Here is a 24,608-nt window from a genome sequence, read left to right as displayed (position 1 = left end):
TAAGGTGTAGTTGTTAAAATATTTCTTACATGCAGAAAATCCCCAGTGTGACACGGAGAAGTGACACAGACTGAACTTTAGACTTTAGTGCCATCGTGTTGGTCATTTACACCCAGATTCAGAGGGGTGCCAAGTTAGCAGCTAATGTTAGCAAGCAGATTTAGATACCTAATCACTGCTGATTAAGACATTTGAAAAAATTATTGAATTTCTGTGACCAGAACTGGAGCAAAAACTTCATGGACACCTCACAGCAGGCCTTATTATGCTGTTGATTTCATTAAAAGGCATCAACACCACAAACACAAATGAGGCTTCCAGTTCAGTGGCTCATGATGGGAGAGGTGAGGCCCAGCAATCATTCGTTGGTTACACGAGCACACCTGTCCACCAAAGTAGCCACGCCCCTAACTTTAATAATTCAAAAAGAGCAAGTTTCAAAACAATTCGACTACTTTGCATTAGAGAAACTGCAGATTTGGCACCTCAGCTTCATTTTTCAGCACTGATGTTTGCATATTTGTAGCAATAGAGAATGTGTATTCTAATATAATAGAGATATAAACCTTCAAAAGTGCCAACATCTGAAATGTTTCTATTGTCATATCTTGGCTACGTGATCATGAATTTCTGATTGAACCTCCTGCTTCATTTGTCCTGGTTGGTTTTGGTTCAGAGTCTGAACACAAAGCTTCAGACTTTCATATTAGACCCTGATTTTAAAAAAAAGATTGGAAACATCAGCAGGGCTGGCAACAGCAGAGGTGCCCGTTGGTCACTTTGGTGATTTATTTTTTGACAGGAGAAAAACCTACTTTTAAAAAAATAAACAAAAGGAATAACCACAATAATTACTTGCAGATATTCAGATAATTATATTCTGTCTCTGTTTGTCCATAAGGCCCTGAGGAAGGAGCCCTCTCCCCCTCCTCCTCTTCACAGACCGAGGAGCTGGATGTGGATACGATAACCATGACAACTGCCTCTCTTAGCCAGGAAATGAGACGAGGAAGTGGTGCGGGAGAAGGAGAGAGGAGGAGGAGAGAGAGAGAAACCAAAAGAAGAACAGGAGGATTAGGATTAGGGCCTCCTGCTCTGGACCTGGACATAGTGGAGGAGGAAGCACGGGTGCTGGAGAGGAGATGGCAAGAGGAGGAGCAAAGGGAGGAGAGGAAGAGAAGAAGTCAGACTGTCAGGCAGATGAAGCAGGATGACCTCAAGGAGCAGGGGAGGAGGAGCAGGAGCTTACCTAGGAGTGATGCCCACCTCAGGGACTCACCTCTGTCAGAGGAGTCCAGAAGAGGAGGGGGAGAGCGGGAGAGGAGAGAGGAGAGAAACAGCAGCACCAACCGCCGTGCAAAGCATGCTGGGAACTCGGCTGCATCTCAGAAGGCAGCGTTCTCCTTCCTCATGCCGCTGGACGATGACAGCAGTGACAGACATCTTTCCGACAGCGAATCAACATCCAGTTTTTCGGAGATGCACCTATCAGCAGCAAGCATCGCCACTGCTGGCTCGAGGGAGGAGTCTGATTGGAGGAGAGCTGAGTTGCCGTTGCAAGATGGAAACGGCCCGGGCCCTTGGCTGAAGCCGAGCACGCAGAGACTGACGCAGGTGCTGACGAGCAGTCAGATCCGTGGGCGGGGACTAGCGGGTGGGCTCTCTCTCTGATTGGCCAGCTGTGAGGGCATTCTCCTCTTTTATTTGCTGATTTTTTTTTTATTGGCTACTTATCAAGGGCTTTTTTGATTGGCCTGCTGGAGAAGACACACCTCCGTCTGTGTCCAACTGGATGACCACAGAAAACTCTGTTTGTAATTGGCTGGTGGGTGACATAACAGCTACACAGACCTGCCGAACCAACACCTTTAATATTACCCATCATGCCTCAGTACATCCTGAGACCTGTATCATAAAGCTATATCGGGCCGCCATCGCCTGTCAGACAATTTCAACCCTCCACTTATTTTATCTTCCTCTCGGGATTCTGTTTTATTTCGACTTGATTCGAGTAACATCCTAATACGGGTTAGGGTTAGATTACAGCGATTGAAACATTCACCAAATCACCCGAGCTGCCTGTGGACAGCTGAACTCTTTGTGATACAGGCTCCTGGTCTGCAGACCTGATGTGACGTTTCCGTGTGAAACATCACGTCTGCGTTTCATGGCTTCATCACGATCATCTTCACTCGCATCCTTCCAACTTCAAAATGGTATGCAAACAACATCCGAACCGAACAACGGCGCTGTTTCGTGATTCTCTCTGTGTAATCTGAGCATGTGAATATTACTGGAATGATTTTTTTATTTTTATAAACGTGTAACAAAATTATTATTATAACGATATTAGAGATTAAATAGATCCAGAGATGATTTGATTTGCCTGCTTGCTTGTAAAAATGAAAGGAAAATAACCTGATGATGTAACAGAGCCATACACACGCACACACACATACAGATGTCAGGTCCAGCTGTGGTCCTGTCGGCTGTCGAGGAACATAACATCACCATGGCAACATGGCCTGTCTCTATAGCGACAGCCGCGGAGGAGCAGGACGACCTGCAGCTTTGGATCATAACAAGTGCCTCGTTTTGTTTCAGCCTTCGTCCTGCAGACTGTCACTTTGCAGAAGCTGCAGGCAGAGACGCACGCCGTCACTTCCTGCAACACGTCAAACAACGGCAAGACCTTTCAGACACCAAAATATCCCATCATGCAACAGCCAATACTGAGTTTAATGCTTTTTATAATTGAGACATACTTGAGCTAAGAATCAGTTTGTGTGCCACAAAAACAAAACGACCCCTCATGTTATCTGAATGTGTCTTCGCCTTAACTCCAGAGGTCCCAAAATTAGGGCGGCAACCAATTATTTTCACTACCGAGTAATCTTCATTGATTTTTTTCCCCTATAAGATGTCAGAAAATAGTCAAAAGATTGTGCTGTAACTTGTCCAACCCATAAATGCATCTTCAGAGGCCTTTTATGGGTTTTCTTGTTGAAAGATGTTTAATTTACATCAAGTGAATCAAAGGAAATCATTAAATCCTGACTTCTTTTCTTCAGGCTTCAGAAAATCTGGCATTTTACCAACTAATTAAATTTATCGATTGATTTTGTAGCTCTGTTTAAAACAACAGGAACAAAATTTACACAGACCTCATCTGTAATCTATAAAATCTCAAAGTTAAATTAAATATAAATGGGTATATCAGATATCTGCACCCTTAAGACATTTGTTAAGAGTGTAGAAATAGTTCTGTCATTTTATAGACAAATCAATGAGAAGCAACAGTACAGCCCTGTGTTTGCCATTTGGACTGAGGGTTAGTGTGCACTACAGAGATGTAAATAATATTAAATTAACAGATAAAACCAAAACACTGATTAATGTCCACAGGATAATGTGCAGAAGTTCAAGTTGAATAGTGCAAACAATCACGCACACGTCTCCGCTGAATCGAAATAGCAGAAGAAACAGTGTCTAGATTTTTCTTTTTGTTGTTCACGTAGCAGGTTTTTTAAGCCACATTTAAAATGTTTATTTTAAAGAGTTATTCACGCGAGAGTACTTTATTTAAACAACTAATAACGCTAACAACATGGTAAGGCTCCTTTTAAGGAGGACCTATTCTGCCTTCCCTGAGGTCTCGTAACAAACCAAAGTATTAAACATGTCGAAGTAAAACATGAAAGCCAAAAAATATTTAGAAATTAGTAAAATTATTTATAACAAATATTTTGTTTCTATTTTCACAATAAAATTGGCCAATCACAAGGAAGTGGCTGTACAAAGGAACAGTGTAAGATCGGTAAAAGAAAACTAGAAATCATGCTACGCTACGTTAGCTGAGTCCCCGAATAAAGACCAGGAGCTGGAAATGAGCAGAATAGGTCTCCTTTCAGAATCACACCGAAGAAATGTAAAGTTTTTAAAATAAAAGATTATATGATGTAAAAATAATAAAATGGTCACTGCTCTCTGCGGACAAACTGCAGAACAGTGTTTTCACACCTTATTTGTTGTCATTTATGGGCTGATGTACAGTACGTGCTGATGCTGATGTGTCAGATTAACTTAATGTTTTCAGTTTGTGCATCAAAACTCATCCAAAGACTGTTTATGAGATGAAGAAGCTTCACTCTGTAACAAAGCTGTAAAACGGCTCATTTTAGACCAATGAATGAAAACTATTTGTTGTCCAGACCCGAAGATGAAGGTTTTTTTTGTAAATGTCAAACTTTGGACTGTTGAAACGATATTTTAAAAATATAACCGTGAGCCAAGGAAAGTTAACCCTCTGTAAAACCTCAAAATCCCATCCTTTCGTGACCCTCGGGACCAAAAATGGTCCCGCCCCAAAAAGTGCTCTAAAATGTTATATATCAATATTTTTTTCCACTTTAAATTAGTCAATCTTTTAAAACTACTTCTGCTTAAAATATCCATATCAAGTTTTAATTATATTTTCATTGTTTTAACCCTTTAAATACCAGTTTGTGTACATGAGCGCCCTGTTTTTAACAGAAAAAAAAATTAAAAAATTAATATTTTCCATAAAATACATTTGAAGTAATATTTGATTGTTATTATAATTAGGCCTTTAGATGGGCCAAAGATTGGCACCAACATTCATTTTGATCCATTATTATTTTTTGTGCAGGAGCACATTTTTAAAAATCCATCCTTTCGTGACCCTCGGGACCAAAAATGGTCCCGCCAAAAAAAGTGCTCTAAAATGTTATATATCAATATTTTTTTCCTCTTTAATTCATTTTCATAGACAAAACTATTAATCCAAAGCATTTTTCAGCAGGTTGTTAATCAACAATAAAAACAGCCGTTAGCTGGATGAGCTTCTTTTTGACAGAGTGAAACTTCATCCTCCTCCAGCTGCTTGTGTTTCAGGACAGTTAAACTTGATGTCAGATCAATATTTGAGCTGATCAGGGTCACAGCTTTATAGAGGGAAAGGGAATATGACGCTTGCGGAAAAAACAGGGTGTAAATATCAGATTTAAAAGCACCTGTTTTGTTTCAAAGATCAACAGTAACCCTTCCCTGTAACAGGTGTTTCTGATTTCACTGTTTGTTTGTTTTTTAAGCTCAATCATGTCTGGAAACAGCTGGATTATTAATGACTAACCTCACTGTAAATTTAAGAATGTTTTCAAATATGACTTCAAATACAGATTAACCTGTTATTGCCATTACATCGATTATTGGCAAGTAATTTGTAAGTAGCAAATCAGACTTTATTTTCTATTCAAAGCAAGCTCTCATATCGAATCTATTAAATAACAGGCTTGCTGCTGCATAGAGGGGACAATAACCACTTAACCCTTTCTGATGCCAGAAATCACATTTGCAACACTAATGCAAACGTTACATATATGCTGACTTCACTGACCTTGATTTGCAGCGTAAAAATGAAAAAAAGAGAAGAAAGAAGTAAAAATTGTAAAAAGTCTTTTTAATGCATGCCCAGTGAGGGGTTAAGCATCAGTTCACAAATACTCAGGATTCAGAGCCTCACTGAGGTCATGACAGAACATCCCTTTTTATGCTGAGGACAGTTCACTTCAAAAATCAGTTTTACAGATTTTCTTTCCTTTGAGCTGTTCATCCTTCTAGATGTCTTTGTTGTAAATTGCACAGTTTTGCAGTTTCTTATAGGAACTGCAGGATTTAGAAATCCAACTGCATCACTGTGCAGAAGGAAGAATGGCTCTGTCCATTAGAGAGAGGCAAGCCTAAACTATATGGCCAACTGAAATCAAGACTGTAAATTTAATAATATTTATTGCTTTGATGTGCTAAAAAATACTTTGAAGTTATAAACCACACAAAAATAAATAAACCAACACCTCATCCATCGATCCATTACATCACTTGCATCATTTTAATGTCTGTTTCTATGTTCCATCCACAGCCTTAGCAGTTAAACTACAAACACCACAAACCCCTGTGCTACCCTTTAGCCCCACCCTTCTGCCTCCTGTCTTTTAGGGCATTAGGATGTTTGTCTTCTATGCATTTTCTAAGACTGTGTTCTAGCGACTGATTCCCTGATTGGTGCGAGGAGCGCCTAATCACAGGATCGCAGAGTCTGGACTAATGATTCTAACAAAGGATCTGATCATTCAGGTTCTGGTCCAGAGACAACCAGGAAGAGCCAAGTTCACGCTGGACTGAACAGTTTTACCATCAGACCTGCTCCCAGGCAGCAGGATGGAGGAACGTCACTCAGCTGTTTGCTTAATGCAGTTTTTATCTTCAGCAGTTGGCTGTAAACACGCAGAAGTGACTGAAGCAGCTGATCTGATCCGTCAGTGATCGCTCGGTGTCTTTAGATCCAGTCTGACTTTAAAACTCTGAGCTGGACCAACATCAGCTCAGGTAGGCCAAGCTAACTGTCTGCAGCCTTGTTCAATAAACAAGCTCATGTGAAATGAACTGATTATTTGGGAAAAGATCTTTATTTGCTTTCTGTTCTCAGGTCAGTGCCAGATAAAATCGCTTATCCTGACAGCTGAAGCACAGGATAGCAGGCTGAGGATACTGAGGCATGCATGACAAATAAAACATTCAAATTTAAAGCAACACTGTATTGATAAGCATGAGCAAACAAGCAACCTCTATGACCCCAAGAGTTGCTGGAACAAACTTCATAATTTCTTTTCTTCTGGGTACTAGGCACAGGTGTGATTTTTAATCATTCAAAGACTCATTGTGTAGATATAGAAACTGTATTTAGACACGTGTGAAGCTAACATGTTACAAGTCTGCCGCAACTATCAGTTTCAGGTGGAAGGCAATCTTTGAAGAGTACAGCCTTTTACTGTGACTATAGAGCTGATATTGAACCAAGATGAGAAATGAGTAAAAATCCATATTTGATTATTTGTTCAAATAAGGCCTCGTTCACATGAGCATAGAGTAAAGCTTTATATTCAAACACTTGCTAACTTTCCTCCGAGCAGTAGTGAAATTTGAAAGTGTGACACACACTTTTCATCATTGGTCCAAACCAGGTGGGTCACACCTGCACAGTGTCCTACTGACCTTACTATACAGATGGCAAACATGTCGGAGTTCATTTGAAATACACTATTTGTGCTCACACTCACACATTCCAAAGCTGGAGTGTTTCCTTGATGAATACACAAAGGTGGATCCTCTGTCACGAGCCTCTCTAGCACACCGTCCAGGCATCTGCTAATAACAGCAATGTAAAAAAAATGCTCGTGATTTTAGTGGTCGGATGGCGTCCACGCTGACTCAAACTGCAGAAACTGTGTTTGTAAAGACTATTCCAGCATTCCTCCTACAAACAAGCAAAGCTCACTGGTAAAAAGAAATGTGTTCATTTGCATATTAAAAATATGCAATAATAACTTTATAACAATATTTTCAAAAAGCCTGGGTCTCTAAGGTGTTGGGCAACACCAATTTAACATGTTAATATTTAGCATTGCTGCAGCTCTTCTTTCCTCCTCCTGCAGCAGCTGGGTAATTTAATCACTTATTTGGATCTTTTCAACATGTGCTGTTGGTGTTTTTTTTCCACACAAATAATCTGACTTGCAGTGTGCTAAAGATCATCCAAGAAGTTATTTCCTCAATTTTACAAAAACATTGGCAGCATCAAATAATAATGTAGAGTCTTCAAGACAAATGGCGAAAGAAAAGGTTTCTGGATGTTTTCTGATAATCAGATGAATAAAACCCAAATTACAAGCTGTTAGGGTCAAAAATCGTCTTCACTCATTCTCATTGCCATTAAATATTGAAAGTTTTACTATTTTTTTTGTATCTATTAAGACCAAGTCTAGCTCATTACTGAAAAAGAAAACCCCTTTCACACTCTGTTTTCAAACGCCTTAAAAACAGCATTAATTTTTTATTTTTTTTTACTGGGTCTAATATGATATTCAGTGGTTGAAAACAGTTACGTCTGCACTGGCTCACAGATGCAGCATGAACATTATTTATTTGGTACGATTACTGATGGTTATGCAGGTGGGTAATGTTTTAACACATGAAGAGAGATCAACAACACAAACAGAACACAGACAGTAACAGATAAAAACCATTTTATTTATTTTCACTGTCTTCAAGTTATTAACAAAGAAATGGAAGGAATCCAATCTGCCAAATTCAACATGTATTCAAGCTATCATGCAGCACTCTTTGAATTGACACGTTGACAAAATATCATAATAGATAAATGTTAGAATAAAAATTAGAGAGTTAATTTAACTTATAGGACCTAAAAGGTCTTGATGCATTTTTCCTCTCACGATGGTTTGGAGGTAAAGGATGTGGAAAAGGGTCTGGTTTTATAACTTCCTGTGTGTGTTCTGGCTTGGCAGGATATGATGTAAGGGATAAGTGTTGATGCCAGTGAATAATGGACTTTAATGTGTCAGTAATGTCAGTATCAGCAACCTCAACCAAACAACAAAACAATAAAACCGTTTATACAATGAATGAAGTGAATTTGTGCTTCACTTAAGTAATATCACAGGGTGTTCATCTCATCACCATTAAAAAAAACTTGCATTTCATTAGGTTTTTGTGGTATTTAAACTTGTGATTTAACGGCCTTTTATGTGGCAGAGATAAAGGAGACATTTATCTCCGCCACATAAAGACACCGTGTGCAGCACAAACGTTTTGAATCCACAGCAGAGCAGCAGACATGGCAAAGACTTGGAGGACCAGATGAACCTGGGGCTAATGTCTCAGTGCAGAGTAGAAGAAGATCACTGAAACCCTGAAACCTCACAGTGCCAGTTCTTGATCCAGCTCTCAGTAAAACAGCCGAGTTACAGTATCTACGCTACGGATGGGAATCGATAAGAATTTTATGATTCTGATTCTGATTCTGAATCGATTTTCATTGGCTCCATTTTAAGAGTCACCACCGTCACTAAGCAGCAAGAAGAAATAACATTCATGCAAATTAATTGCATGCTGGAGTCAAACTTCTGTGCGTGTTTGAGGTATTTGCGCTCGTTGTTGTAGTCAGTGTTTAATATTACACAGAATACACAGAATGCTTTTCGTAAAAGTAATGCAGTATGTTACTTAATTAGCTCTGGGAACAAGTAAAATAGCTGAAACACTCTGTCTCATAATCACCATTTAACTACAACCCCATGCACCAGTGCAAATCCCTAATAAGGACACAGACAGGAGGACTAACAATTCCAAGGAACTGGAATACTGGGAACCGGTTTTCTACAGGAACCAACAACCTGCTGCTGCTCCAACCTCAGTGGATCATCACAGCTCGTCCACTCGTCGTCCTGCTTGCTCTCATTGTTACACAGATTATCATCCAACCTGTAGAGACAAGAAACAGGTGTATTAAATAAGTCACTTCAAAAGCTGTCACTCAGAGATGCAGCACATCTAGCCTGTTCACAGCTGCAGTGGAGGCGTGGCCTATCTTAGCCTATCTTAGCTTCTCTGAGCTTTCATGTCAACATGTACACCCACTAACCTACACGTTTGAACATCGAGTCTATTGTTCCACAGTGGAAGTGAACTGTGAAGAGTCATAAATGATCCATGAACATCTTTTTTAAAAATGTATTTCCTGCTGTTCAATTTAACACAAACATCTTTGTGGCGGCTTTCTGTAATATCACCTGGCTAGTAAACATGGAAGCAGCCATGAAAGACACTAAGCTAAGTTAGCTATGAAATATAGAAATATAGATCTGAATGTTATCTCAGATGTGTACTGTATATATTTGTATATTTGTCTGGAATTATTTCTATTGCAGTACAATACTGCTGAATGCAACACAGAGTGACTCCAGCTCTTTACTGACCTCAGAGTCTCCAGTCTATAGTCAGGACTTTCCTTAAGATCCAACAGCTGCTTCACATCTGGATCCCGTAGGTTGTTTTGGCTCAGATCGAGCTCCCTCAGATGAGAGTGGTTGGTCTTTAAAGCTGAGACCAAAAAAGTACAGCTGATCGCTGACACACTGCAGCCCCTCAATCTGAGAAATGAATGAAACATTTAAGTTTAGACAGATTTTAAAATTATAACCTGTTTAATAATCTGAAGCTAAAGACGGTATAGGATGTAAAAGGTTAGGAAACAGAGACTTCAAACACCTCAAACCAACAAGATATTTTATTCAGCAGAAAAACTAATAAAAAGTAGTTTAATATAACTGATAGATTCAATAAAGACACAATCAAACGAATCCTGTGCATCAGACAAGTCAAAAATGTATCCTTTCAGCCCAAGTTCATCAAGCCATAAAATGGAAATGTTAACAAAATGATGATCAATACTTATAAAACATTTTTATTTAAATAAACATGAAAATATATTTGATTGTCAACTTTCATTAATGATCCAAAAAATGAGTCCATCACAGTCCTCTTGTTCTTTTGTTTTCTTATTCTCTTTGTTTCCTTGTTTCCTTGCTCACTTTTTGTTTACATGTGTCAGGAGTGGTCCTCCTTTGTGCCCACTCTCCATGTGAACTACAGGTTAACATGATTGCTTTAAGGTTGAGGAAATCATCCAGTTGACACCAGTTCATTGCTCTTATCATCATAAGATAGCAAGTTATCCCTGTGACTTTTTATTCCTCTTTTCATGATCTTTCCTTCGTGGAGACTCTTCCCAGCCTGCAGAGATCCCTGTCTGTAACTCAAGGAAATCAGCACTCCCTCCAGTTTTTAGCTGCTCCTCTCAAAAAAAATTGAGCGCATGTTTAAATCAAAAATGGGATTGATTACTTAAATAGTAAAGCTGAAAATCTTTACTGATATACATTATGTTGTTTGTTAAAAACAAAATCATCAAATCTTTGAAAGCTGGATTCAAAAATCACACCAGAAACCAAAGTTACGATTATTCAAGCATTTCTTACTTCGTCACAAAGTAGTTGTCTGCAACTGCTTCCATTTTTGAATCGATATAATTAGCTGCCTTTTGGCTGGGCTTCTCACTACAGGGCTGGACCTCATATAGGCACAAATTAAAAAGTTGTTCATCTGTTTCAGGTTGTTGTTAGCATAGCACTGCAGCCTGCAGCCAACCCACATAAAGTGGGGCGTACACTCTGAGGCTAACCTCAAAGAAAGTGAGTTTAATAATGTTGCTTCACAGTTTGGAACATTTTATAGACTAAACTAGTTAAATTAGAGCATATTTATAAAATAATTACATTATTTAATGACTTAGCCATCACCTTGGTTTTAATTCTAATATAACAAAATTTTCTGATTGTGCTTAATCTACGTTTTTTAGGTTTTCAGTGTGTTGCTCAACATTGTTGTGCAACATTGCATCCTGCAGTTATTAGACTGAAGCAATAAAGAAGAAAGCATTAGCATTAAATCCTCTGCAGACTGCCAGCCTACATATTAAACTTTTATATTTATATGACCACACAACCAAAACATTTTTGCCTGACCTGAGCACTTCCAATCTGCAGCCTGGACTCTCCAGATAACCACACATGTTCTTCACTCCTGAATCCTGCAGCGTGTTGGCACTCAGGTCCAAATCTCTCAGATAGACGGGGTTGGACTTAAGAGCTGAGACCAGAGAAGCACAGCTGGCCTTTGACAACCTACAACCCTTCAGTCTGAATAAAGAATTTAAAAAAGGCAGATTCAGATTCAGTCATTTATAAAATACAGGAAATATAATGTATATTAGTTTTAAATTTGCACCTATACTATAAATTATGTACTAATATACAAATCATTGCAAATTACAGTTAGGCCTGTGTAGGGATGGGTATCGAAAACCGGTTCTTGTTGAAAACCGGTTCCCACTCTTTCAATTCCTTGGAATCGTTTGCCATTTTTGCAAACGATTCCCTTATCGATTCCAGTCGCCCCGAATGACGTCACCACGTTGCGGCGCGTCATTTACCTGGCAGGAAACACGGCGCCTAAGCGGCTCAAACGCTCAATAGTTTGATTATACTTTATGAGAACCGATGACAACAGGGCAACTTGCAAAGTAGAGATTTCATTTAAGGGAGGAAACACTACGAATATGCAAAAGCATTTGCTCACAAAACACACGATGACACGTGTTTTTAATTCCGCTCCGGACTCGTGACTCTCAACCCAGCAGCAGCGCTAACGTTTGCACGTCCTCTCCCGTTAATGCGGCAGGTAAATAATCAACTAACAGTGCATATTATGTTAGCGCGATCTGCCTTATTACAAGACCTGCCATTACTGTACATGTAGGTGACCATGATGAGACAGACAGACAGACTCTGGCTAGCTCAGACGCTGGCAGTTCTCGCTGCAGTCTACCGGTAGCGTCTCCTTTCAGGCCAGGATAGACGAATGTCACCGAGCAGTGTCTAAGTTTGTGGTCAAAGGCTTGCACCCATTTGCCACAGCAGATGCCCCCGATTTTTGGTAAGTGAATGTGTTTAATTGTAGGCAGGGACATTACTGGATATTCTTGTGTAATTGCCACAGAACAATTTATGTTATACTTTGTTATTGCTACAGAAGAATATTTATTTTATTATTTTACATTTACAATTTTTTCCCCGGGGACCCTGTGACACCCCATTGAAGAGCCGTAGGCTGGATCTCTTAAGATCTCACTGTTGGGTTTGTAAGGCCATGTTACTCCTAAATTTCTATCTTGTTCAAAGAGAAGATATAAAACAAAGTTCTAAGCTAATCGACCTTAGTGTTCTCCTTTTAAAAAAATTAAAAAAAAGAATCGATAAGAGAATCGATAAAGAATCGAATCGTTAAACAGAATCGAAAATGGAATCGGAATCGTTAAAATCTTATCAATACCCATCCCTAGGCCTGTGCTTTGTTCAACAAAGACATCATTTTTGTAGTTTTCCCTTTGTACACCACCGCAGTGGATCAAATAACCAATATGTGATTGAAGTGTGAACTTTCAGCTTTAATTCAGGGGGTTTAGGAATTACAGATTTTTTATTAAATAGTCCCTCATTGTCAATATGATTCCTGCTGTCGACGGTGATCATAAGTTACAGAGTACTGAGAACTAAACTTTCTTTTTCTGTGCTTTGACTGCAGTTCAACACAGAAACAATGTACAAGCACAAATACACCGACTTGCTCTGTGACTCAGACTTCTGAATCCTCAAATTAGTTTAACATCAATATTATGCTGTCAGCTGTATCCAATCATCTGATAATGGAGCCTCTTTATAACGGGGTTACTTCACAGCTCAACAAAAGAAATGTCTTAACACTTCAAACTACAATGCTCAATTTGAAGAGAGGAAAAAAGCAAGTATTACTCAGTAAACTGACCTCAGAGTCTCCAGTCTGCAATTTGGATTCTTTAGTCCGACAGAGAGCAGCTTCACTTCGGAATCCTGCAGCTTGTTAAAGTTCAGGTTCAGCTCTGTCAGATGGGAGGGGTTGGACTTCAGAGCTGAGGCCACAACTTCACAGTGAGCTTCTGAGAGCTCACAGCTAGAAAGTCTGTAAAAAAAAAAAGAAGCACATTTTACAAAACATAGTGTTATGAAGTGTCTTGATGCATGCTCAATTGTCCAAGTAAGGAAATCCCAGAAAGAACAGAACAGAATCAACCTTTTGGGATATTGTTATGAAAGTAGACATTTATTTCGTTTTTCATCATCTAATCTTTAGATTTTCTAATAAGTTTTATTGAGTCAACAGAAGCTGACAAGAACTAGCAACACAAGGCAACAGCATTTGTTTGCACTGATTGCACCTAACAGAACCTAAAATATGTTAGCAGGAGTTTTAAGTTTAAGTTTAAAACCATTTTCTAATGAAAATGTGGAAGTTTACTGTCCATTCTGACCAAAATGTGAAGAGTTTCCTCACAGAAAGTCCAAATCATCTTTCTGTTGAATTCTCAATCACAGCAAAATTGTATCTGAAATCTTATCTTATCTTAATTTTGCCCTTTGGCTCGAAACTGCTAACCTGAACCAAGTTTATAATGTTAGTCACGGGCAGACTTACTGAGCCTTTCTGCAATTTCTCACAGCTGGAATGAGTCTCTGTTTGCCCTCCAGTGTGGTGTTATATTCACCCAGGTCCAGTTCATTCAGAACCTCTTCTGACATTTGGAGAATGTAGGCCAGAGCTGAGCAGTGGATAACAGAAAGTCTCTGTGATCTCTTTCCTGACTTCTGGAACTCTTGGACCTCCTGATGTACTGAGAGGTCATTCATCTCCATCAGACAGTGGAAAATGTTGAGACTTCTGTCAGGGGATATTTTTTGGGTGTTTATCTCCTTCAAGTTGCTGATGGCTTTCTGGATGCTATCTGGATTACTCTCTGTCCGACCTAGCAGGTCTCTTAAAAGTCTCTGGTTGGACGTCAGACAAAGGCCATGAAGAAAGCGGACAAAAAGGTCCAGGTGACCATTTTTACTTTTGAGAGATTTCTCCATAACTTTGCTCAGAAAGTCATCTAAAAATAGCACATGGGCAGTTTTATTTCCAAAATTCCTAGACGTCCTAGAAAACTTAGGGATTAGGAAATCCTCCAGGATCTTGCTCTGTCTACTGGTGAAACAGTGGAACATGTAAACGGCAGCCAGAAACTCCTGAATGCTCAGATGAACAAAGCAGTAGACTGGTTTCTGGAAGATCACACACTCTTTTTTGAAAATCTCTGTACAAAGTCCCGAGTACACCGAGGCCTCTGTGACATCCAGACCACACTGCTCCAGGTCTTCTTGGTAGAACATGATGTCTCCTTTGTCCAGATGTTCAAATGCCAGCCTCCCAAGCTTCCGAAGAGCTTCAGGAGTAGAAGCCTTATGGTACTTCTGAATCTTCCTCTTGGTCTGATCCAGCAGGAAGTGTGAGTACATGTCAGTCATGGTCTTGGGCAGCTCTTCTCTCTGCCCTCCAGTCAGCATGTGCTGCAGAACTGTAGCAGTGATCCAACAGAAGACTGGGATTCCACACATGATGTGGAGGCTCCTAGATGACTTGATGTGGAAAATAATTTTGCCGGACAGCTCTTCATTACTGAATCTCTTCTTAAAGTACTCCTCTTTCTGAGCATCAGTGAAACCTCGCACTTCGGTGACACGGTCAACAAGTGTAGGGGGGATCTGATTGGCTGCTGCTGGTCGGGAAGTTATCCAGATGAGAGCCGTAGGAAGCAGATTGCCTTCAATGAGGTTTGTCAGCAGATCATTGACCGTTGACTTCTGTGCGACATCAGACATGACGCTCCTCTTAGTGAAATCCAGTAAAAGTCTGCTTTCATCCAGACCATCAAATATAAACAAAAGTTTACAGACAGCCAGCTTCTCTGCTGTGACCTTCTGTAATGTTGGATGGAAAACCTGGAGCAGCTCCAGGAGACTATACTGCACATCTCTGATCAGGTTCAGCTCCCTGAATGAAAGCAGAACCACCACACTGATGTCTTGGTTTTCCAAACCTTCTGCCCAGTCCAGAGTGAACTTCTGCACTGAGAAGGTTTTTCCAACGCCAGCAACACCGTAGGTCAGAACCACTCTGATCACTTTGTCAGATAAGGCTTTAAATATGTCATGACACTTAATTGGAATTTCATGGAGGGTCTTCATCTTGGAACCTGTCTCCAGCTGCCTCACTTCATGTTGAGTATTAACGTCTTCACTCTGTCCCTCTGTGATGTAAAGGTTTATGTAGATTCTGTTCAGGGGAGTTCTTCTTCCTGTTTCTTCAGATCCTTCAGTTACAGTTTCACATCTCTTCCTTAGACTGAACTTATGTTCATCTAAAAGCTCCTGCAGACCAGCAACTGCTAGAAGACAAAAAAGAGACAGAAATAAAATTAATGAAACTTTAATATTGGTATAGCATATCATCATCTGGAATCTTCCCCTATATCTTATAAAGTATAATCTTACTTTGCACAGTGTTGCTCTGACCACCTATATGTCGTCCAAACTTGGCTGTTTCTCCACAGTGGGAAACAGGATTCTTTGTCTTCTCTCTGTGCATACAAAAGAAAATGTATATTGACCAGTACACATACAATACAATACAACTTTATTTATATAGCACATTTAAAACCAAAGGTACACCAAAGTGCTTCACAACAAGGTTAAAACATAAGATAAAAGACTATAAAAGAGAACAAAGGTGCAGACAGAATAAGAAGTAAAACATTATAGCATGGTTTAGAAGATAAAATTACAGGGTATTCATTAATATAAGGTGGGGGTATTTATTCAGTGGGAGATTAGTAGGAAGATAAGTAACACAAGGGTAAAATATAGGGGGAAGTGCACTAACTAACTGAAAACGCTCAGTCGAAGAGGTACGTTACATACATTAAAATAATAGTCTAATGCAGACAAATAATTATAGAAAAATATATATTCTTTGGTGTATAAATGCTAAGGTTGGGCGATATGTGAAAAAATATGTAAAAAGTTTCCAACCGGCAATCGTCAGTTCAACAATCCCTGATGGGCGATATAGGCGCACATGCACAGACTTTATGATCAGTGGGGCAATCATGCACGGACTAATTTTCAAGTTTACAACACATATTTGGAAAACTACAAATTACTTTACCATGGAAGAAGATATTAAATTTAAAAAAAGAAAGAAAGAAAAAAGAAAAACCGCCTCACTCTGGAGACCGGCCAGTTCAGAATACTTTCTTACTTTGTGTCCGAGGGTCCAGGTTCATTATTAAACGATATAGGGGGATTTTTGGAAGCGTCACTCCTCATAGACAGACACTCTGATCCTGGAGACGCTGGGCTGCATCTGGGCTGCTGACCCCTGGGAACACAAACATATAATATTTAGCACATTGTTCATCTGCATCTTAATGTTGTTGGAAATAAGTCACTTATTATGAGTACAGGACTGAGGTTCTGGAGGTTTTCGGTGAAAGCAGAAACATTCACTGTCCCAGGGTCTCAGTTTGGATTTTATTACTCAGGAACATATTCTACCTTCTATAGGTACATACTGTCATGGTCACTGGATCTTGGACACAGGTTTGAATTTTGTGATGTTGGGGGTTTTATAGTTCTGTAGCTTTGGTTATGATGTCAGATTTAGTTTGTGCTTTATTCCTTGCTTCTCTGTTTATTCCTGCCTCCTTTGTCTTTCTGTGCTTTACTTGGTCTTCTTTTGTGCTTGGCATCAGGTTAATCTTGTCTCGCTGTTCAGTTGTGGCTCTCTTCCTGTTTTATTTTGGTGACTGTTCTTCTCTGTATCCTGTGTCTAATTTCCTTCCAGGTAATTATGATAGTTTACTGCTGCTGCGTTCCCACCTGTTGCCTTTTCCTTCATCATCCTGCGTGTCTCTGTATCCCCTCATATTTTGTTGTGTTCTCCATCATGAGTGTGGCCTATTTCATAATGTGTTTTTAAAATATCTGACACTTACAAACACAAGAAGTCCTTCATGTTTTCATGTTACAGCTTTTCTGTTCAAATAGGTTTCTGATTTTGAAAATCACTGAAGCTTTTCTGTGTTAGTGTCATCCTAACAAACCATCTTCGTGTCATTTTAGAGGAGAAATAGTCTCTTACTTTGTGTTTGAGACTTCAGGTTCATTACTGAAGTGCATAGGCTCGTCTTTGGAAAAGTTAGACAGAGAGTCGAATCCTGAAGTCTCTGTTCCTTTTCTGAAACAGACATATAATATTTAGCACATTGTTAATTTGTATCTTCATGTTGTTAGAAATAAGTCACTTATTATGAGTACAGGACTGAGGTTCTGGAGGTTTTCAGTAAAAGCAGAAACATTCACTGTCACAGGGTCTCAGTTTGGATTTTATTTATATCACTACCACAATAAGCTGATCTTACAGATATGGAAGCATGTTTGTTCTGCCTGCTAAGGGAATTTTCTTCAGCTCATTTTACAGCAGAAACATTTTCTTACTTTGTGTTTGAAGGTCCAGGTTCATTACTGAAGAATGGAGGATCATCTTTGGAGATGTTACTGTTCACTGACAGACACTCTGATCCTACAGACGCTGTTCTGCGTCTGGGCTGCTGACCTCTGGGAACACAAACATATAATATGTAACACATCATTCATGTTGACGGGATCTGTCTTGGTCCCAGGGTCACTGACCCAGGGTTTGAGGTTTTGGGGATGTTTCTTGTCTTCAGCATCTCCTGTGGAAGTCAGTCTCCGTGTTTATTTACCTCTCTGTCTCACCAGCTGTGTCCCTTTCCAAAGATCCACATCCTAAATGGTCATTCTAAACTGGTGAGAATGTAAGAAAATTTAGCTGTATAAGCAGCTAATAAAAGAACTAATCAGTGCAGTTGATATCAATGCTAGTTTGCACTGAACTCTTCTTGTTTCCTTTTTCCAATGTCTTTTTGTAGTTTTTTTACTTGATGATAAGGATGGAAGTTTTAAAAAATTATAAAATATGCATTTTTCCAACAAGAGTCAGTTTGTCTGTGGCCCACAAGCTTGGTGAACAGTTTATAATGTCTATCTATTACTCAGGCAGTCCTCCCTATACATATTTATCTCTATGAGTACTGCATGCATACAAATGTAAAAACTCCCTCATGAGTTTCATTTTGCATTATTTCTGTGCAAACAGGTTTTTAGTCTTTAACATCCGCGGTGAAATTTTGCTCCGGATGTTCCACATCAAGGGTTTAGGGGGAACACTTCACTAAAATAGATCGCACACATTATTTCTTCATAACAAATAAATCATCTTCACTTCACTTTACAGTAGAAACGGTCTCTTACTTTGTGTCTGCAGGTCCAGGTTCACTGTCATTTATGGAAAGGTCTCTCTTCATAGGAAAACAGAGAGATTGTGCACTGTCCTCCTCTTCCTCCAAAACATTCATTTTCAGCCAGGCTCACCGGTAACTCAGAAATGCTGAGCATTAGCACAGAATACAAACCACTCTCATGACTGACAAAACAGGAAGTACAACACACACACAGAGAGACTCCAGCAGTGAACTGAGTTGTCAGTCCACTTCCTGAATTAGCACATCATTGTTTTTTCTTCTAGTCCACAGAGACAGCTGACTGAAAGCAGACGAAACATAATGTCGGGCTTAAAGCTCACATTCATTTCTTCCTCCTGCTCCGTAGTTTGCAGTGACCTAGATCAATAGAGAAGAGATGCTCCTCCCTTCTCCATTTACAGGAAATCACATGACGTCATCCTGGGTGTGTGTGTATGTGAGAGAGAGAGAGAGAGAGAGAGAGAGAGAGAGACATACAAGAATACATAAATATATCATATAATTAGGCTTCTAGATTTATGATTCAAGAACTTTCAGAGCATCAAATCACATCGATCACATTCTCAAAACACACATATATGGACAATGAAGGTTTATATATAATCTGAGGCCCCCTAATGGTAGACTTCTGGTTTTACCACCAAAATGAATACTTTCGTTTCTAACTGGTAAGTCGAGTGGCATAGTGAGTAAGCGAGCAGGTAGCAACTTGATTCTAATCATGTAGAAGTTAATAGTTAAACATTAATGTAGCTCCATCAGTGTGTGTCAGGGAGACCTTTGGTCCAGCTTGGTTGTACGTCTCTTTTCTTACTATCAAAGACAACAGGCCTAAATTTAACAGCCACTTAAACATTGCTATCAGAGTAATCTAAACTGGGTTAACCCTTAAAGGTCTTTACACTTTGGGTTGGTTGTAAATTTTATGAAAAGAAGCTAGCATGGAAGAAATATGATACCACTACGTCACATTTTTTTATTAGGTTTTGGGAAACCTGATTAAAAAGGATTTATAAAAGTCTAGCTCTTGCACATGACATATTTTTTTGTTTAGGTTCAATGCTTTTAGTAAATTCAACATGGATTCAAAAATCACTCAGATGTGCTTTATAATAGTAATAATAGTAATAACTTAGTTTAGCACCTTTTAAAAGACCCAAGAATGCTTTACAGAGGAGCAGAAGGTTTTGGTGAAGACGTGAGTTTGAGAAGTTTTTTGAAGGATTCCAGTGACGGAGCGTTGTGAAGCTGATATGGAAGAGTTGCAGAGGGTGGTGGCCTCCAGCCTGACGACTCTGTACCCAAAGGTATGGAGGCTGGTGCGCGGGACAGAAAGCAGGCCCGTGGCTGAGGACCGTAACATCCAAGACTGTGTGTATGGTTGCAGCAGATCAGAGAGATACTGAGGGATCAGGGTATTGAGGGGTTTGTAAGAGGATCTTGTAAGTAATGTATGACTTGACAAGAGGACATTTATGAGGGTGGAGATGATATGTTCTCACAGCTGCCCTTCCCTGGGATGTGGGTACTTGCTGGTTCCGGGGCTTGTGGCTGGATGTTCTGGCGCAGGCATGTAGCTCATCTTTGTTGCCAGGGGTGGGAGGGCTCTGCCGGGTACTGGGCGGTACTTGTGGGCCTGGAGCCTTGGGACCCTGTACTGGGCTTGCACCAGGGAGGTCGGCCGCCCCTCACCTCTGGGACTCTCACCCTGTGGCCATGGGCGCCCCATTTAGGGCCTCCTTCCTTCTCCTCCTGGGTTGGGCGCGCAGATGTTGCTGAGATGTGTGGCCTTGGGGCTTCGGTACTCTTGGGGGCTGCCTTAAGACATTGTCCTGCTAAACCATATATAATGTAATAACTGAAATAAGATGAATAGAAATGAATAAATAAACACATAAAAGAAACACCTGAACAAGAGGAGCCTATAGAGAATTTATAGAGCTGATCTTGGAAAAATATGTTTGCATTCAGGTCGTAATTCTGATTGCAAACGCTGCCAAACAGGACAGGATTTCTTTTTTTTAGTCTTTAGCTATTTTAATAAGAGCAGTCTCAGTACTGTGGTGAGTTCTAAAGGGTTCAGTGAGCTCATAGAGGTTTATTAAACTTTCACATCGTTCCTTCACATTTTTATGCATTCAACAAATACTTTGCATTCAGAAATATTAATTACTGAAAGACTAAACAGGAAACTAATCCACTGACAGTAATGAAACTGTGCATGCAAGCAGTCTTTAACAATCAAGCAAGTTACTGTGTAAACATTAACTGCAGTTCTCAATTATGCCACAGTGTGGCGCTCTAACACAGAACAATTACAGAAAATCAAAGCCTACTCTAGTTTACACTGATTTGAGTGCCGTCTAAATGACTATAAACCTTGTGTCACCATAAGAAGTAATCAGAGGAGCAGTGCTGGTATGATTTTTTATACTCTATCAGGATTATAAAACACAGGGATGATGGTATATTCATCAGGATTCACTGACTTACAGTATATTGCTTACACAGATGAATGTTTTATTCTCTAAGACAAAGGCTGCGGCTCAAGTTTAAAAGAAAAGTTTGACATTTAAAAGTGTTAAAGCATAGCAAACCAGAAGAAAAGAAGTAAGCAGGTCCAAACAAGGACCCACTAGTCCATCATCTATAACCAGGACATCATCGAGAAATAAGTGTATCTAACTTCCGGTAAGGGTGGACTCTAATTTAAATACATTTTGAACAGATAAATATTAAGTATACTTTCTAAGACAGTTCATCTTTTGTATAGACACATAGTCTGTCGTAGTTCTAAATATGCCTGCTCATTACAAGCAAGCTCAGGAAAAGAGAACAGAATCCCAGATTAGCAGGAGAAACACTCATATGCACAGTTTAAGCACATATATGTGTTTGCATAATGTCTGTGAATAATTCTTATTGAGTCTGCACTTCTAAGGGCAGTTCACACTGAAACAGTCATTTGTACTTCTTTTGATTCCTCTAGAAGTCACTGCTGGTTGAAGTTTTTCTTCTAACTTCATGGCCGAGTCAGGGCATGCTAATGCACAAATTCCTGCTGCTGTTTAAAACTCTCCAGATCATCAGGGCAGAGCTCGTCATAGCTCAGCAGACAACTGTTACCGACAATTCGTGGGGGCTGTAGAGAGAAGAAATAACAGAGGTCATGAATTAGAGTTTACAAGAGTCATAAAAAAATATGATTACTGCATATCAGGCTCTGCGTGTAAAAACGAACAGTGACTAAGTGTAAGGATGATTCTCTGAAATAAGGGAAAGGAGTTTGCAGGCTTCTGTCTGACTGACTTTAAAGAAAAGAGAGAAAAAATCTAATTTGATTGTACAACTATCTGGTCAAAAAGACCCATGTATCTATATCCATATCTATATCTCTTCAAATGTCTTGGCTCCAACACTTCTTTACTTGCTTTAGAAATGAACAGAGGGCCTCTTCCTCCTGAACTCTTGCTCACTGTGTCAGAGTTTTAGCTACTTCTCAGCCTCCTTTAGTAATGATGATACTTGTAACAAATATGGTTACAGCTCTGGAGGCCAGGAGCTTCAAAGAGTAGTTGTCAAACAGCTAACAGATCATCTGCATAGGAATGACTTATTATAAGAGTTTCAGTCAGGTTTCAGAGCTCATCACAGCACAGAAACAGCTTTAGTGAAGGTTACAAATGATCTTCTCATGGCCTCTGACAGTGGACTCATCTCTGTGCTTGTCCTGCTAGACCTCAGTGAAGTGTTCGATACTGTTGACCATGATTTATTACCGTGATTAGAGCACGATGTAGGTATTACAGGTACCGCGCTGCAGTGGTTTGAATCATATCTATCTAACAGACTCCAATTTGTTCATGTAAATGGAGTCTGTTATACATTGCATTATACTCCCTTAAGCCAGGGGTCAGCAACCTTTAACACCCAAAGAGCCATTTGGACCTGGTTTCCACGCAAAAGAAAACACTGGGAGCCTCAAATACTTTTTGACATCTAAAATGAAGATAACTCTCGGAGCCGCAGGTTGCCGACCCCTGGGTTAAGCAGTATTATTAGAAGACATAGCATACAATTTCACAGCTATGTAGATGACAGCCAACTCTATCTGTCCATGAAGCCAGATAACACAAACCAATTAGTTAAACTGCAGGAATGTCTTAAAGACATAAAGACCTGGATGAAGTTTAATTTCCTGCTTCTAAATTTAGATTCAGATAAAACTGAGGTTATTGAATTCGGCCCTGAAAATCTTAGAAATATGGTATCTAACCGGACTCTTACTCTGGATGGCATTACCTCGGCCTCCAGCAACACTGTGAGGAATCTACTTTTTATCCTTCAATGCACATAAACAAATTTGTAGGATTACTTTCTTTCAATTGCACAACATCTCTCAAAATATAAATATCCTGTCTCAGAGTGATGCTGAAAATTCCGAAAAGCCTTCAGTTAATCCAAAATACTTCAGCAAGAGTGCTGACCGGCAGAAGAAAGACAGACCATATTTCTCCTTAAAAACTGATCTTGAATAATCAGACCCCACCTTATCTTAAAGACCTCATTGTACCGTATCTTCCCAATAGAGCACTTTGCTCTCGATCTGCTGGTTTACTTGTGATTGCTAACACATTTAAAAATAAAATCGGAGCCAGAGCCTTCAGCTTTCAGGCCCCTCTTCTGTGGAACCAGCTCCCAGTTTGGATTCGGGAGACAGACACTATCTCTACTTTTAAGAGTAAACTTAAAACATTTCTTTTTGATAAAAGCATATAGTTAGGGCTGGATCAGGTGACCCTGAATCCTCTGTTAGTTATTCTGCAATAGGTCCAGTGTTTCACCTTCACTCACTATGTGCTTATGCACCAATCTGCATTTAATCATTAGTTATGGTCTATGGCTCTTTTCCACAGTGTGTTTTTGTCCTGTCTTCCTCCACTAACTCTCAACCGGTCGCAGCAGAAGGCCTACCCTTCTTGAACTTGGTTCTGCCAGAGATTTCTTCCTTTTAAAGGGGAGTTTTTTTATTCCCACTGTCACTGAAGTGTTTGCTCATTGGGGATCATATGATTTTTGGGGTTTTCTAGGGTCTTTACTAGTGCTGTCAGCGTTATTCTCGTTAATACGACGTTAACGCCTTAACACAGCAAATTCCCGTTCGGCCCATGCCAGGGTTGCACGGCGCTAACACGTTAACACAGTGCAGCCCTCGCAAGTTTCAGTCTAATCTCGTCCTCTCAAAAAATGATGACTGTTAACAGCTGCCGCTTTACTGAGAAAAGCAGCCAGTGAGGGTTTATAGGAAACACTCGAAACACACTGGGCCCCAGTCTGGATGGGCCTGGGCCCCCTTTCCCTGGCGGGTCGCGGAGTATGGGAGTGCCTACTGGGGTCAGCGGGGGAGCTGGCCCCAGGGAGGGGTCACCTGCCCCTCCCTTCCTTCCCTCCCCATCTCCAGCTGCCTCCCTCTTCCCGCTCCACCACAACCACCCACACATGCAGGGCCTTGGAGTAGGGGTATGTCACCAGGGTGCAGAGGAGGCTACCCCCCCCCCCCCCCTGTCCCCTTCTGGCTGCCTCTGCCTCAATTTTATCCCACAACGTAGACATTCACATTACTCACACTCTCATTACACATACATATAGGATCTTGGGGGTGGGCACGATACACGGAGTCCAAATTACCATCAGGGTGTACACCCCACCCCTGGCGTCGTTGCCCACCTCTCAATTTTGAATACACGTAGACATTAAGGGCTAGCAGGAGGGACTATGTGCTTACCTGCTGCTCTCTGGCAGGTAGCTCCATGCCCTCCTGGGTTTTAAATGCACCTTAGAACACACATGCATCAAC

At 40.1% G+C, this 24,608-nt stretch overlaps 2 protein-coding genes across 9 annotated transcripts in view; one reads left to right on the top strand and one right to left on the bottom strand.

The window, feature by feature from the left end:
* The window catches only part of magixa (MAGI family member, X-linked a), a 62,118-nt gene extending 55,656 nt beyond the window's left edge, over positions 1 to 6,462 (top strand). For 7 of the 8 annotated variants that reach the window (XM_026153460.2, XM_080295257.1, XM_080295258.1 and 4 more), the window contains one exon: positions 902 to 6,462. In XM_026153460.2, coding sequence (XP_026009245.1) covers positions 902 to 1,671 — 770 coding nt within the window. In that variant the 3' untranslated portion in view covers positions 1,672 to 6,462. The remainder of the gene's footprint in view (positions 1 to 901) is intronic. The other variant, XM_080295261.1, reaches the window with a different exon arrangement.
* A 1,623-nt stretch (positions 6,463 to 8,085) lies between these two features.
* The window catches only part of LOC113013647 (uncharacterized), a 29,075-nt gene continuing 12,552 nt past the window's right edge, over positions 8,086 to 24,608 (bottom strand). Inside the window, exons 9-19 of the mRNA XM_080295074.1 lie at positions 21,878 to 21,893; positions 18,741 to 18,829; positions 17,904 to 18,023; positions 17,548 to 17,643; positions 16,666 to 16,785; positions 15,900 to 15,985; positions 14,005 to 15,793; positions 13,318 to 13,491; positions 11,460 to 11,633; positions 9,852 to 10,025; positions 8,086 to 9,357 (exon numbers count right to left, since the gene is read on the bottom strand). Of these exons, the coding sequence (XP_080151200.1) occupies positions 9,213 to 9,357; positions 9,852 to 10,025; positions 11,460 to 11,633; positions 13,318 to 13,491; positions 14,005 to 15,793; positions 15,900 to 15,985; positions 16,666 to 16,785; positions 17,548 to 17,643; positions 17,904 to 18,023; positions 18,741 to 18,829; positions 21,878 to 21,893 (2,983 nt within the window). The 3' untranslated portion in view covers positions 8,086 to 9,212. The remainder of the gene's footprint in view (positions 9,358 to 9,851; positions 10,026 to 11,459; positions 11,634 to 13,317; positions 13,492 to 14,004; positions 15,794 to 15,899; positions 15,986 to 16,665; positions 16,786 to 17,547; positions 17,644 to 17,903; positions 18,024 to 18,740; positions 18,830 to 21,877; positions 21,894 to 24,608) is intronic.

Source organism: Astatotilapia calliptera, chromosome 20 (assembly GCF_964374335.1).
Source record: "Astatotilapia calliptera chromosome 20, fAstCal68.1, whole genome shotgun sequence".
Lineage (NCBI taxonomy): Eukaryota > Metazoa > Chordata > Actinopteri > Cichliformes > Cichlidae > Astatotilapia > Astatotilapia calliptera.
Note: the sequence above shows the minus strand (reverse complement) of the source record. Positions and strands in the feature narration are given on the sequence as shown.